The sequence below is a fragment of the Oncorhynchus keta genome, chromosome 15 (genome assembly GCF_023373465.1).
Source record: "Oncorhynchus keta strain PuntledgeMale-10-30-2019 chromosome 15, Oket_V2, whole genome shotgun sequence".
NCBI classification, from domain to species: Eukaryota; Metazoa; Chordata; class Actinopteri; order Salmoniformes; family Salmonidae; genus Oncorhynchus; species Oncorhynchus keta.
Window position 1 is genome coordinate 25,044,344 of NC_068435.1, and position 15,475 is coordinate 25,059,818.

At 43.3% G+C, this 15,475-nt stretch overlaps 1 protein-coding gene across 2 annotated transcripts in view; it reads left to right on the forward strand.

Annotated features, from left to right (window-relative positions):
• The window catches only part of LOC118394654 (beta-1,4-galactosyltransferase 2-like), a 141,529-nt gene that overhangs the window by 9,411 nt on the left and 116,643 nt on the right, over positions 1–15,475 (forward strand). For both annotated transcript variants that reach the window (XM_035788089.2, XM_035788090.2), the window contains exon 2: positions 7,491–7,927. In XM_035788089.2, coding sequence (XP_035643982.1) covers positions 7,600–7,927 — 328 coding nt within the window. In that variant the 5' untranslated portion in view covers positions 7,491–7,599. The remainder of the gene's footprint in view (positions 1–7,490; positions 7,928–15,475) is intronic.

A 15,475-nucleotide genomic window follows, 5' to 3' on the forward strand; every position in this document is an offset into this window, starting at 1 on the left:
GAATAAGTCCAGGGGTATGATTACTTTCAGAAGGCACTGTCTATATACACTAGATGACTGACAGGGGGCGCTGTGTTGAAGCCACCACACCTCCATCTTGGCACTCCCCCACCATTGTAAAACATACATTATATTTACAAAAGTATGTGGACAACCTTTTAAAATGAGTGGATTCGGCTATTTCAGCCACACCCGTTGCTGACGGATGTATAAAATTGAACGCACAGCCATGCAATCTCCATAGACAAACATTGGCAGTAGAATGGCCTAACTGAAGAGCTCAGCGACTTTCAATGTGGCACCATCAAAGGATGCCACCTTCCCACCAAGTAATTTCGTCACATTTCTGTCCTGCTAGAGCTGCCCCAGTCAACTGTGTTGTAAATGTCTAGGAGCAGCAACGACTCAGCCGTGAAGTGGTAGGCCACACTAGCTCACAGAACGGGACCGCCAAGTGGTATGTGTGTATGGTAATTAATACAAAACTGTCTTCACTATGCTATAAACATGATAATCAGTCCTCATTGTCACACGACATATATACAGTGCCTTCGGAAAGTATTCAGACCCCTTGACTTTTTCCGCATTTTGTTACGTTACAGCCTTATTCTTAAATTGATTGAATAAAAAAAAACTCAGCAATCTACACACAACAACCCATCGTGACAAAGTGAAAACAGGTGAGAGATTTTTGCGAATGTACTTAAACTACAAAACAGAAATACCTTATTTACATAACTATTCAGACCCTTTGCTATGAGACTCAAAATGGAGCTCAGGTGCATTCTGTTTCCATTGGTCATCCTTGAGATGTTTCTACAACTTGATTGGAGTCCACCTGTGGTACATTAAATGGATTGGACATGATTTGGAAAGACACACGCCAGACTATATAAGGTCCCACAGTTGACAGTGTATGTCAAAGATAAAACCAAGCCATGAGGTCGAAGGAATTGTCCGTAGAGCTCAGAGACAGGATTGTGTTGAGGCACAAAACATTTTTGCAGCACTGAAGGTCCCCAAGAACACAGTGGCCTCTAACATTCTTAAATGGAAGATGTTTGGAACCACCAAGACGCTTCCTAGAACTGGCCACCCGGCCATACTGAGCAATCAGGGTCGAAGGGCCTTGGTCAGTGTCACCTCCAGAACCTGATGGTGATACTGAAAGAGCTCCAGAGTGCCTTTGTTGAGATGGGAGAACCTTCCAGAAGGACAACCGTCTCTGCAGCACTCCACCAATCAGGCCTTTATGGTAGTGGCCAAGACGGAAGCCTCTCCTCAGTAAAAGACACATGACAGCCCGCTTGGAGTTTGACAAAATTCACCTAAAGACTCTCAGACCATGAGAAACAAGATTATCTGGTCTGATGAAACCAATATTAAACACTTTGATCTGAATGCCACGTGACACGCCTTGCACCATCTCAACGGTGAAGCATGGTGGTGGCAGCATCATGCTGTGGGGATGTTTTTCAGCAGCAGGGACTGGGAAGTTAGTCAGGATCAAGGCAAAGATCAACGGAGCAAAGATCCTTGAGGAAAACCTGCTCCAGAGCGCTCATGACCTCAGACTGGGACGAAGGTCCACCTTCCAACAGGACAACGACCCTAAGCACACTGTCAAGACAATGCAGGATTGGCTTTGGGACCTTTCCTTGAGTTGCCCAGCCAGAGCCCGGACTTGAACCCGATCGAACATCTCTGGAGAGACCTGAAAATAGCTGTGCAGCAACACTCCCCATCCAACCCGACAGAGCTTCTGCAGAGAAGAATGGGAGAAACTCCCCAAATACAGGTGTGCCAAGCTTGTAGCGTCATACCCAAGAAGACTCAAGGCTGTAATCGCTGCCAAAGGTGCTTCAACAAAGTACTAAGTAAAGGGTCTGAATACTTATGTAAAGGTGATATTCAATTTTCTTTTTTATATACATTTTCAAGCATTTCTAAAAACGTGGTTTTTATTTATGAGAAAAAACAAAACAATTGAATCAATTTCAGAATATGGCCGTAACGTAACAAAATGTGGAACAAGTCAAGGGGCCTGAATGCTTTCCTAAGGTACTGTATTTCGTGCACCCTATTTTACTGCACAGATCATGTGAGAGAATTTACCTCAGCACTGTTATCAACGTAAAATGTGATTCTGTGAAGAACATGGGACCTACAGTTTGCATCAGAAAGATGTAAATCCACCCATACATTTCTTTCCCCTCACTGAGCGTATAATGTACACTGAGTACACCAAACATTACAGACACCTTCCTAATATTGAGTTGCACCACCTTTTTGCCCTCAGAACAGCCTCAATTCGTCGGGGCAGGGACTCAACAAGGTGTCGAAAGTGTTCCACAGGAATGCTGGCCCATGTTGACTCCAAGGCTTTCCACAGTTGTGTCAAGTTGGCTGGATGTGTTTTGGATGGTGGACCATTCTTGATACACACGAGAACATGTTGAGCATGAAATCCAGCAGCGTTCCAGTTCTTGACTCAAACTGGTGCGCCTGGAACCACACTGCCATACCCCATTCAAAGGCACTTAAATATTTTGTCTTGCCTTGTCTCAATTGTCTAAAGGCGTAAAAATCCTTCTTTAACCTGTCTCCTCCCCTTCATCTACACTGATTGAAGATTTAACAAGAGACATCAATAAGGGATCATAGCTTTTACCTGGATTCACCTGGTCATGGGAAGAGCAGGAACTCATAAATGCATGGGGACTTGTTTGTTGAAAACTGGCATATGACACAATGTTAAAGCTTTTTTTGAATGATTAGCCTAAGTTTTAGATTTATTGTTACAGATTTATACATTTGGTAAAACACACTAGCACTGCATGGTTTGTATGTTATTGAGGTGTCAAGCTAGAAATGCTCGAAGGCTACAGTTTTGCCCAATTTTATCAAGTGTAGCATATCTAATGCATATTTGATGAGGCCATGAGGGCTGGTTGGTGGGTTGCGCTAGGGCCCGTGGCCTTAGAGTAGAGCAAAGAGAAACTAGTGCTCGTGGTCCTACCCAAGTGTTTCCCCTTTAAAACGCAGCATTTGGAGATCTCCATCACAGCAGGGATGCTGTAACACATTTCTCTGTCTGACAACCTCTCATTACCACTTGAAAAATAATATAAAGACAGAAATAACATAGTCACTCATCTATTAGTTCTTCTTTCAGCATCAGCATTTCCCCAGCTGTGTTGACAAAAACGATGAAACAGTGAAGTTCTACTGCTTAAAGGCTATACTCTAAATATCTACTACTTAACCGTCTCTCTGCTGCTTAGGATTTGCCTTTGCTTTATATCATTATGTAATGTTACATAAAACATTGTCACCACTGAGTATTGTTAATCTATATGTCTCTTTACTAAGAAGTCAGCCACAAATCCTTGGTGACTCACCTAATATTGGCAAACAAGTTGTCATGATTTGGGGCTACTGCTCTGGCTCTGTGTTAAGGCTTGTTTTAAAGCAGGGTTGGGCAAAAAAAAATGGCTTGAGGGCCACGTTGGGAAATACCACATCCATGAAGGGTCCAACGTAGGGCTGCACAGATTTCTTTTGACTGATTTGTTCAACAAAATCAATTTGCGGGCCAGATAAAGGGCAGTTATTTAAAAAATATATAGTACCATTATCATTTCTACGTAGTTTCTATACAGTTTTCGACTGTGGCCTGTAGTGTTTTTTTAAACCAAAATAATAATTTAAAAAAATGGCAAAATCAACCACCCCTGTTCTAAAGTTGAAACACATCCATTGTAACATTACTGTATAGGCCTAAGACAGCTGTGACTGATTACAGTAATGTATTCAGAGTGGAGGTGACACCACAAACAAAAATGTGAGGGATTAAAAATTTGCTGCCAAATATGCCGATGCCAATAAAGTGGTATACAACTTATACTGGCCATTATCATTGTGTTGTTTATGGCTTAGTTTAGTCTTAATATAGCTGTCACAGGGGAGACGGGTCTGGTAGAGAGACTAACTAGCCCATAATGAATTATGCACCGACAGATTAATTGGGCGCCACATCAAGAGCCAGCACACTATTAAAATTTGAACATACATGCTGTACACATTTATTGGCACCATATTTCCAGGACTTTACTTTATTGGTGTGTCGGTTTAATCTAAAAGAGTTCTCAGCATCCATTTAGTGTCCAAGGGATAAGTTTCGTGTACAAGGGATTTAGTGTCCAATATGGAATTAAATATTCACTAGACACCAGCCGTTTCGAAACAAGCATCTTGGTCCCATGTTGATATTCTCCAATGCTAAGGCCTGGTTTGCACTGCACATATAGGCCATTATGTACATTATGTTGGCTTGTCTTTAATGTTAGTGAGCAAACTGATAAACTACTGTGTGGGCTTTCAAAAGGCGAATTAAGCAATAAGGCCTGAGGGGGTGTGGTATATGGCCAATATACCATGGCTAAGGGCTGTTCTTAAGCACAATACAACGCAGAGTGCCTGGATACAACCCTTAGCTGTGGTATAATGGCCATATACCACACCCCCTGAGGTGCCTTATTGCTATTGTGGACTGGTTACCTACTTAATTAGAGCAGTAAAAATACATGTTTTGTCATACCCGTGGTTTACGGTATGATATGCCACGGCTGTCAGCCAATCGGCATTCACGGCTCGAACCACCCAGTTTATAATCTGTTTTTGACGTCATGCTGGTTAACAGTGTGATGCAGCATCTGTCATAATTGAGTCTTAATGTAGAGATGAAAAGGCATCTAAATTCTTTCACCAACTAGCCTTGTCCTCTATGAGGTCAGTCTCTTTATAATGAATATTTTAGTATTAGTACTGGACTATTGCACTTTGAAACAGCATTTGCCATTCAAATTGAAATAGAGGCTCTTCGTCAAGTCAGTTTACCACAGAACTTAGAACTACACAGGTCAGTCAAATAATTCATAATTTGGTGGGTGCTTAGATTTGTTCTGTTTTACACATGCACAAGTGTGTATTATACGTATGTGTAAAATGGAAATGTTTTTTTTTTTTGCATATCCCAACTTCCCCTGAGACACCTTCGGAGAGTGGGGTCACGGCCAGGGTCAGCCATTATCAATGTCGACCCTGGAGCAATTAGGTTTAGTGCCTTGCTCTGAAGGGCATATTGGCAGATTTTTCACCTTGTTGGCTGGGTAATTCGAACTAGCGACCTTTTGGTTACTGACCTAACAGGTAGGCTACCTTAATTTGACCAGTTTCTCACAGCAGGAAAATAATCCTGCAGCAACAGGAAATGTGAATTATTGTGTGGATTTAAAAAAAATGTTTTATACGTTTTTAGTTGGGGCAAATGGAAATTAGGGCAAATGGAAATTAAACTTTAGAAGCATTTTCAAACCTTGATTACACAACAAGTTTTCTTTCCTGCCGTGCAGGATATTTTCTGCAACAACAGGGTGATCAAATTAAGATCCTACATCTATACGCCATCTAAAAAACCCTCATCAAACACACACCACCACCGTATTGTTTTTGTGTGCTTGTCTGTGAGAAAATCAATGAGTGAGACCCGGCCTGGTGAGATAGAGTTGGGTCTGACATTGACAGTGGCGTTCCATCCCACCTCCCTCCCTCCACATTGCCCCTGGGTAATCTATCTGCTAGGCTAGAGCCAGGTAGTCATCTTTGATATCTGGTGCTTTCCCCATGATGTTTCCACCTGTGATCATGCCAGGGGAGAGAACAGAGAGTCCAGTCAAGCCATTTTATTATAAATGTTTTTCAAATCACGTTGTTGGGTGGAGTAGGTTGCTTTTGGTTTATTCCTTGATGTTTATTTTCTTGGAAACATGTACAAGTGGGGCACAAAAGTATTTAGTCAGCCACCAATTGTGCAAGTTCTCCCACTTAAAAAGGCCTGTCATTTTCATCATAGGTACACTTCAACTATGATTTTTTATGAATTTATTTGCAAATTATGGTGGAAAATAAGTATTTGGTCAATAACAAAAGTTTATCTCAATACTTTGTGATATACCCTTTGTTGGCAATGACAGAGGTCAAACGTTTTCTGTAAGTCTTCACAAGGTTTTCACACACTGTTGCTGGTATTTTGGCACATTCCTCCATGCAGATCTCCTCTAGAGCAGTGATGTTTTGGGGCTGTTGCTGGGCAACATGGACTTTCAACTCCCTCCAAAGATGTTCTATGGGGTTGAGATCTGGAGACTGACTAGGCCACTCCAAGACCTTGAAATGCTTCTTACGAAGCCACTCCTTCGTTGCCCAGGCGGTGTGTTTGGGATTATTGTCATGCTGAAAGACCTAGCCACATTTCATCTTCAATGCCCTTGCTGATGGAAGGAGGTTTTCACTCAAAATCTCATGATACATGGCCCCATTCTTTCTTTCCTTTACACGAATCAGCCGTCCTGGTCCCTTTGCAGAAAAACAGCCCCAAAGCATGATGTTTCCACCCCCATGCTTCACAGTAGGTATGGTGTTCTTTGGATGCAACTCAGCATTCTTTGTCCTCCAAACACAACGAGTTGAGTTTTTACCAAAATGACATTCTCCCCATCTTCTTCGGGAGCATCCAAATGCTCTCTAGCAAACATCAGACGGGCCTGGACATGTACTGGCTTAAGCAGGGGGACACGTCTGGCACTGCAGGATTTGAGTCCCTGGTGGCGTAGTGTGTTACTGATGGTAGGCTTTGTTACTCTGGTCCCAGCTCTCTGCAGGTCATTCACTAGGTCCCCCCCGTGTGCTTCTGGGATTTTTGCTCACCGTTCTTGTGATCATTTTGACCCCACGGGGTGAGATCTTGCGTGGAGCCCCAGATCAAGGGAGATTATCAGTGGTCTTGTATGTCTTCCATTTCCTAATAATTGCTCCCACAGTTGATTTCTTCAAACCAAGCTGCTTACCTATTGCAGATTCAGTCTTCCCAGCCTGGTGCAGGTCTACAATTTAGTTTCTGGTGTCCTTTGACAGCTCTTTGGTCTTGGCCATAGTGGAGTTTGGACTGTGACTGTTTGAGGTTGTGGACAGGTGTCTTTTATACTGATAACAAGTTCAAACAGGTGCCATTAATACAGGTAACGAGTGGAGGACAGAGGAGCCTCTTAAACAAGAAGTTACAGGTCTGTGAGATCCTGAAATATTGCTTGTTTGTAGGTGACCAAATACTTATTTTCCACCATAATTTGCAAATAAATTCATAAAAAATCCTACAATGTGATTTTCAGGACTTTTTCTCCCCTCATTTTGTCTGTCATAGTTGAAGTGTACATATGATGAAAATTACAGACCTCTCTCATCTTTTTAAGTGGGAGAACTTGCACGATTGGTGGCTGACTAAATACTTTTTTTTGCCCCACTGTACATGGCATATACAGATACTATGATTTGCTTCTCATTTCCTGTGTTGGGCCTAATTTACTTAAACGGCAACAAAATATAAATTTAGTGTGAACATAATGTAATGTTGTTCCCTGGCCCTCCCACAGGTGATAGAGTGAGGCAGCGTGCAGCATTTGTCCAGGCCAGCCCAGGCCCAGGGGTGTGACCAACCGAGCGGATGCCCTAGACTGTGCGGCAGGGGCGGCAGGCTCAACCATGACTCGGCTGATGTTAGGCCGGACCCTGGAGCGCATCTGCAAGGCTGTCCTGCTGCTCTGCCTGGTGCACTTTGTCATCATGATGATCCTCTACTTCGACGTCTACAGCCAGCGCTTCGACCAGATCTTCAGCCGCTTCAACAACGGCCGCAACGCCAGCCGCAGCGGACACCACTACTACTACAACCTCAGCCGGCCCAACGCCACCTTCGCCAACTACCTGGCCACTGCAGACCAGCTGCTGCCCAGCGCACGACCTGAGGGAAATCACACGCCACCAACTACCAAACCTATACCACCATGCCCGGAGATACCACCTGGTCTGGGTAGGTGATGATCCCCCTTTACACTAATGACTAATGAAGTAGTACATTTTTCACATTTGGGTGCCGACCCAAACCATACTCAAATCAATTCAAATTTGATTTGTTAAATGCTTAATGAACAACAGGTGTAGACTAACAGTGAAGTTCTTACTAACTTACAATGCAGAGAGAAAGAAAATGGAGAAATAATAGAAGTAATAATGAATACACAATGAGTAACAATAACTTGGATGTATACATGGGGTACCAGTATCAAATATAATACAATGGTATTTGTCACATGTGCCGAATACAACATCAACCTTACCGTGAAATGCTTACTTGCGAACCCTTAACCAACATGCATGAGTTTAAATAAAGTAAGAAAAATGTGCTAAAGGAAAAATAGTAAAATAAGAATAACGAGGCTATATACATGAGGTACCGGTACAGAGTCAATGTGCAGAGGTACGGGTTAGTCGAGGTAATTGAGGTAATACGTGCATGTAGGTAGGGGTAAAGTGACTATGCATAGATAATAAACAGAGAGTAGCAGCAGCGTATGTGAAGAGTGTGAAGGAATGTGAATGTATGTTTATGTGTGTGTGTGGCGTCAAAATGCATGTGTGTGTGTGTGTGTTGAAGTGTCAGTGTAGTATGTGTGAGTGTGTAGTTAGAGTCCAGTGAGTGTACATCGAGCCTATGCAAGAGAGTCAGTGAAAACAATTGTATTAAATCAAAATAAAATAAGGGGGCCAATGCAAATAGTTCAGGTAGCCATATAATTAACTGTTCAGCAGTGTTATGGGTTGGGAGCAGAATCTGTTCAGGAGCCTTTTGGTTCCAGACTTGGCACTCCGGTACCGCTTGCTGTGCAGTAGCAGAGAGAACAGTCTATGGCTTGGGTGGCTGGAGTCTTTGACAATTGTTAGGGCCTTCCTCTGACACCGCCTGGTATAGAGGTCCTGGATGGGAGGAAGCTTGGCCCAAGTGATGTACTGGGCCGTATGCACTATCCTCTGTAGAGCCTTGCAGTCTGATTCCGATAACTTATTAAACCAAGCGGTGATGCAACCAGTCATGATGCTCTCGATGGTGCAGTTGTATAACTTTTTGAGGATTTGAGGTCCCGCGCCAAATCTTTTCAGCCTCCTGAAGGGGAATACGCGTTATCGTGCCCTTTTCACGACTGTGAAGCTCTCGACCCGCTCCACTACAGCCCTGTTGATGTGAATGGGGGCATGCTCGGCCCTCTTTTTCCTGTAGTCCGCGATCAGCTCCCTTGTCTTGCTCACGTTGAGGGAGAGGTTGTTGAGTCTCTGACCACCTCCCTAAAGGCTGTCTCATTGTCATCTGTGATCAGGCCTACTACCGCCATGTCACTGGCAAACTTAAGGATGGTGTTGGAGCCATGCGTGAACAGGGAGTACACGATGGGACTAAGCACGCACCCCTGAATGGCCCCCGTGTTGAGGGATCCAGTTGCATAGGGAGGTGTTCAGTTCCACGGTCCTTAGCTTAGTGATGGGCTTGGAGGGCACTATGGTGTTAAACGCTGAGCTGTAGTCAATGAACAACATTTTCGCTAGGGCTGTCCCAGACAAAAAAAATAAGTTGTCTGTCCTTTGACCAATCTATTGGTCAACATTTTGTGTATTACTCAAATCGACTATATGCACTGACCTTGTCTGATGCGTTAAGTGCACTGTTTGATTAAATAATTAAGACACTCAAATGACTAGAGGGAGCCTGAAGAACTGCTCTTAGGCCTACAGCTCGATTGTGGTTATACAACATTTACATTTTAGTCATTAGTCCACAGCGATTTACAGTAGTGATTGCATACATTTTTCATACGTTTTCAAACTGGTCCCCAGTGGGACGCAAACCCACAACTTTGGCTTTCCCAGCGCCATTCTCTACAAATTGAGCCACATGGGACCCAAAGCTGCTGTACTAAGCCTACTAATGATAATTACATTACTTATTATTATGATCATGAAACTTATTATAATGATGATCATAATAATAATAGTAATAATAACAATAAGAAGAAGATCAAGAAAAAGGAGGGTTGTTGTTACTAAGGGAAGAGAAAGGGGGATACCTAGTCAGTTGTACAACTGAATGCATTCAACTGAAATGTGTCTTCCGCATTTAACCCAAGCCCTCTGAATCAGAGAGGTGCGGGGGCCTGCTATAATCTACATCCACGTCTTTGGCGCCCGGGGAACAGTGTTGTTATTATTATTATAAATATTATTTTTCAGACAATTTGGAACAGTGTAAACAACACTAAATAAATTATAAATAATACCAGAGAGGCTGTTCTAATGAAAAAAAAGAGTGTAAAGCCTTTATTACAGCATAGAAAAGATTAAAAACAGTTGAATTTGTGAAATTGTTTATTCGACATGTTGTGTTTGTGTGAGGCTTGGTGCTCATGGAACCAGTAGGCTATTAAACAAACACTCAAAGAGGCAACAAATGCAAGATCTGTCGTATTTCTGTAGATACAGTATACATTACTGTGCATGGATGATTTATAAAGACAGGCTCATTTCACACTTAGGCTATTGATTATAGACCTAATTAAGTTGGAATTTCTTCTCTCCTCACTTTTCTTTGTCCATTAAGGCAAGGGCTGCTGCCTCCTCCTCCATTGTTCAGAACACCAATATGCTGGATAACTTTGCTAATATGCACATAGCAACATGGTCTAGGAAAAGGTGCCAAGTCAACAGCGCACTGTGTTTCAGAACCCCGGACAGCAACCACTATCCAACGCAGGAGAAAATGCATTTGTTATAAAGTAATATTATTTTTATTAGTGTTGCACCATTGTTCTTACGTAATATAACCATATATAATTTCAGTAGCACAGACTGATGGACTGTGCCATCCCCACAGCCTCCATAATGGATTAGTCCACTCAGACAGGCGCGACTCAGACAGGTGTCTTGTACACCATTCATTTGTAATTTATTTTTGCTACTGATCGACTAAAGACATCTTGGTCAACCAATAAACTATCGACCAAACAATTGACCAGTCGACTAAATGGGGACAGCCCTAATTCTCACGTAGGTGTTCCTTTTGTCCAGGTGGGCAAGGGCAGTGTGGAGTGCAATAGTGATTGTGTCATCTGTGGATCTGTTGGGGCAGTATGCAAATTGGACTGGATCCAGGGTTTCTGGGATGACGTTGTTGATGTGAGCCATGACCAGCCTTTTAAAGAATTTCATGGCTACAGATGTGAGTGCTACAGGGCAATAGTCATGTTTAATTTTGTATTTATGTGTTTAATTTCTTTGTACTTTTACCCCATTTTCTTTCCAATTGGTAGTTACAGTCTTGTCCCATCCCTGCAACTCCCCTACAGACTCGGAAGAGGCGAAGGTCGAGAGCCATGCGTCCTCCGAAACATGACCCTCCCAAGATGCACTGCTTCTTGACACACTGCTTGCTTAACCCGGAAGCCAGCCGCACCAATGTGTCAGAGGAAACACCATCCAGCTGGCGACGGAGGTCAGCTTGCAGGCTCCCGGGCGCCACAAGGAGTCGCTAGAACACAATGGGACAAGTAAATTCTGGCCGGCCGAACCCTCCCCTAACCCGGATGACTCTGGGCCAATTGTGCGCCTCCTCATGGGTCTCCCGGTCACGGCCGACTGTGACACAGCCTGGGATCAAACCTGCGTCTGTGATAGTCATACTTTTTACATTGTCCTACTGTGGCTTTAACCAGTCCAGCAAACTAATTACAGCTCATAATCATTATTCAATCTGAAAAAGTGGATTTGGTAACAGTTAATTACTCTAATTAGTATAGTGTGTAGTAATCTGAAAATAGATGAATAGAAGACCTGCATGTCTTCGAGCAGCAGACTCTCTCTGGCAACCACTTTCCATTCTAAAACGTGGTGGATGGAATGTTTTCTCCAATTACTGTAAAAGCTAGTGTTTCTGTAGGATTTTCTGTCCCGCCCGGGTGAAACATACAATGGGTTTCACATCAGCACTCTCCCCTGTAATAGTTCATCGAAAGATACACCTGTAGTCCAAATTAAAGTATAACTGACAAACACAGCAGTATTCTTTCAAATACAGGAAAACACAGTCAACTAAGATATAGTTGTGTGGCGTTTGAGTTATTCCTATGCTTTCAGGCTTCCAGCAGACTTAATTTAAAGCTATTGCAATACTAGTTACCTTAGGAATAATTCCTTCATATCCACTACAATGTCATTGTGAGGCCTTTCCTGTTAATTATGCAATCATACAGTATATGCATGTGAGCACCAGGCCTTTGCCACGCAGCTCCTGCTAATGAGTTTTAAGTAGAGCTGGAGAGGGAGTTGTGGGGAACCAACTTTTTTATCTCATGTGCATCCCTATAATTTATTTGGGTTGAGGTTTCCACTGAGTTTTCGGGTTGTTGACTGAGATGTCTTTGGGAGCCACATCAGCACTTCTGAGGGGTTGCCATTCACTCTGCAGACAAGCAGACACCCCCTCCCACCCGACCTCAATGAGTGGTTGATGGACTTGCTCTAAAGCCTGTTACAAAGCATGGGCTTAACCGCAATCCATATGTATGTCAAAGAAGAGAGCTCCAATGTTGACTTTCATTCGTTACCTCATGTTATGTCCATCTAGATAGAAGCAAGCTTCGAGCTGTGTTGTATTGTTCTTGTCGGTTTACCTCAGCTTCTCTCAGATAATCACTTTCCTACAGAAATGTCTGCCTGGAGAAGTTAGGCTTAAGTAGCTTATCTACTGTTGTCTGGGTGGTTTGTTTTAATGACCCCACTATGACAGGCTCAAAGTGCAAAAAATGAACAAGATGATTGGCTTATCAAGTTGTGGCTGAACTGTGTTCTTGCCGAGCTCAGCATATTCTGAAAGTGTTCTCACACTTTGATACCGGATGCTTCTGTTGACCAAGTATCATGGATCTATAGTTTGGGCCTGAATACAGAAATGATTACTATTTATGCAAATTATGGTAATTGAGCCAACCATTTAAAATGAATAAATATGTTTATCTTTACAAGTCCAGTTGATAGCCTACATTTTTGGATGGAGAAAGAATGTGTTGTTGTCAACCAATTTCCCAAATCAGAATAAGTGTTCATTAGCCAGATTAATTTGAATCAACTATTCATCGTGTATATCATGCATTGTATTACCAGGCCTCTAATTTGACTTTCTATTGAATTAGATTTGATATAATGTCGTGACTGCCTGCTCTTTCCCTAGCATGGAGTGAGAGGAGGCTTCATGGTGTTGTGCATCATGGCCAGCCCAGGTAGCTAGCTGCCTCCCTGCCCTGCCTCTCCTCTCAGTGGAGTAGGTGCCTGGGTGCAGAATACCTCTGTTTTAGTCACAGCCTGGTGCATATAGATAGATGGTGGTTGAGGGTAGAGGTAGGGATGGAGGCCCCAGGGAGAGGAGGCCTTGGCCAGGGGAGATATGGGAGACTCCAGCCTCCCAACCCAGCTGACAGGTGCTACTTGTTTTGGAATGGACGCCCACCCCCTCCCCCATCTCAGCCTTCTCTTTCTCCATCTCTCTCTCCCTGTCTCTCTCTCTCCCTGACTCTCGCATTTCTCTCTCTCTCTCTCTCTCTCCCTGACTCTCGCATCTCTCTCTCTCTCTCTCTCTCTCTCTCTCTCTCTCTCTCCCTGACTCTCTCTCTCTCTCTCTCTCTCTCTCTCTCTCTCTCTCTCTCTCTCTCTCTCTCTCTCTCTCTCTCTCTCTCTCTCTCTCTCTCTCTCTCTCTCTCTCTCTCTCTCTCTCTCTCTCTCTCTCTCTCTCTCTCTCTCTCTCTCTCTCTCTCTCTCTCTCTCACGCTCTTATTTCTCTCACGCTCTTATTTCTCTCACGCTCTTATTTGAAAGGATGAGCACAGCTCAGAGAGAGAGAGAGGGTAAAGTTGATGCTATGGATGGCTGTTTGCTTAGCACATGCAGTAATTACCAGGTCTGGGGATGACATATAGCCTATATCTACTGGGAAGTCAGTTGAACGAAGCTCTGCTTTGTGAAAGGACACCGTTGTACCGGAATGTCTACCTGCTTCCATCAAATCCAAATAAAATGATGGACTTTTTCTGTGCTTACACAGTGGTGGTTTTCAAATCTTTAAAGGCTTTTACATCTGAATTTAGCTTCCAGGCCAAATGTTGGCATACTGCATTACTTTGGGGTTCAGTGCATGGCACCATATCCAGCATATCCAGCTCATACAGTAGATTCACCACTAAAGCTCTCAGTATAGGTTATAGTGACCCCATTAGTGATGGTACCTCCCGTCACAGTAAAGTACAGTGTACGGTAAGTGACTGTCTGCTGTATGCACTGCTCCTTTGCGCTTCAGACAGGAAGAGGAGAACTCTTTACTTATTTATCCTCAAACTTCTCCTGCCTCTTTCATCCTCTTTCCCCCCACTGTTTTAATTTGAGTCTTTTCCCGTAATAATGGTGGTGTGACACTGGGGTTTTGCATTTATTTATGTGTTTCCCTGTCTTGGGCTGGGGTAGGCCAGGGTAGTTCTGAGGAAGAGGGCTTCTCTCAATAAGGAAGGAAGATATAAATAGCTGCTGAGCATCATCACTAAAGCCCTCAGCCTCCCACCTGCTACCTTCCACCCCCTGCTACCTTCCACCCCTTAACCCCCCAGCCTCCCACCTTCATCTATTCAGTTGTTCCATCTATTCACATTCCGTATGAGTAAATACTGTACCGGTTTGTAAGGGCTTCCTGGAGCAAACTTAGACCATCATCGATCTCAGCCCAGAAGGTGAATTCGGAAGCGGGTCATGTTATGACATATGTACTATAAAATAAAACTACTGAGCTCTGAAAAGTGAACCGTTTATTATCTCCACAAACTGCAATGTGTTCAATAATACTGTGACTGTCAATTACCCAGCGAGACATCCACAATGACCCTGACAATGACACTAATGTGCTCTGGACACCATAACAGCATAGCAGGTGCTTTAACTGAATATACATGAGATGGTTTCTTATCCTCATCCTATCACAGCCAAGGATTCAGTAAATATATGTATCCAGATATTTAATGGGGCGTCGGTATTAAGATTGTCGCATCAGGTCAGTGTCTCGTGGAAAATAGTGGATACAGAATCAATGAACACCAAAGCAAGGCTCTGGGTTTGTGTGTCTTAGGGGGATTGAAAATAGCTTCCATCCCCTCCGTTCCTCCTCCACTCCCAGGAAACCATTAAGATGTGCCTGGTCTAACTAGTTGAACCGCTTGCTCTCTAAATGATCCATGACAAAACAGAGGCATGACATTGTCATCTGTAAGGCTACAGAATTGTTTTAGTCTCTCTCGTCGTCGCTCTTTCACCAAGCCACAGCAACAGAAGGGAAAGCCAGACAATTGGATTGGTTACAAAGGTCTCCACATAGAGTATCTTTGCTGCTCTTACCATCCTGGGATAAAAGGAACGTTATACATCTTCCTAAGTCTGAGGATGGTTTTAAACTTCCAGACATGAAATGGTATCAACTCACCACCCAAGGCTTTTACTTGCG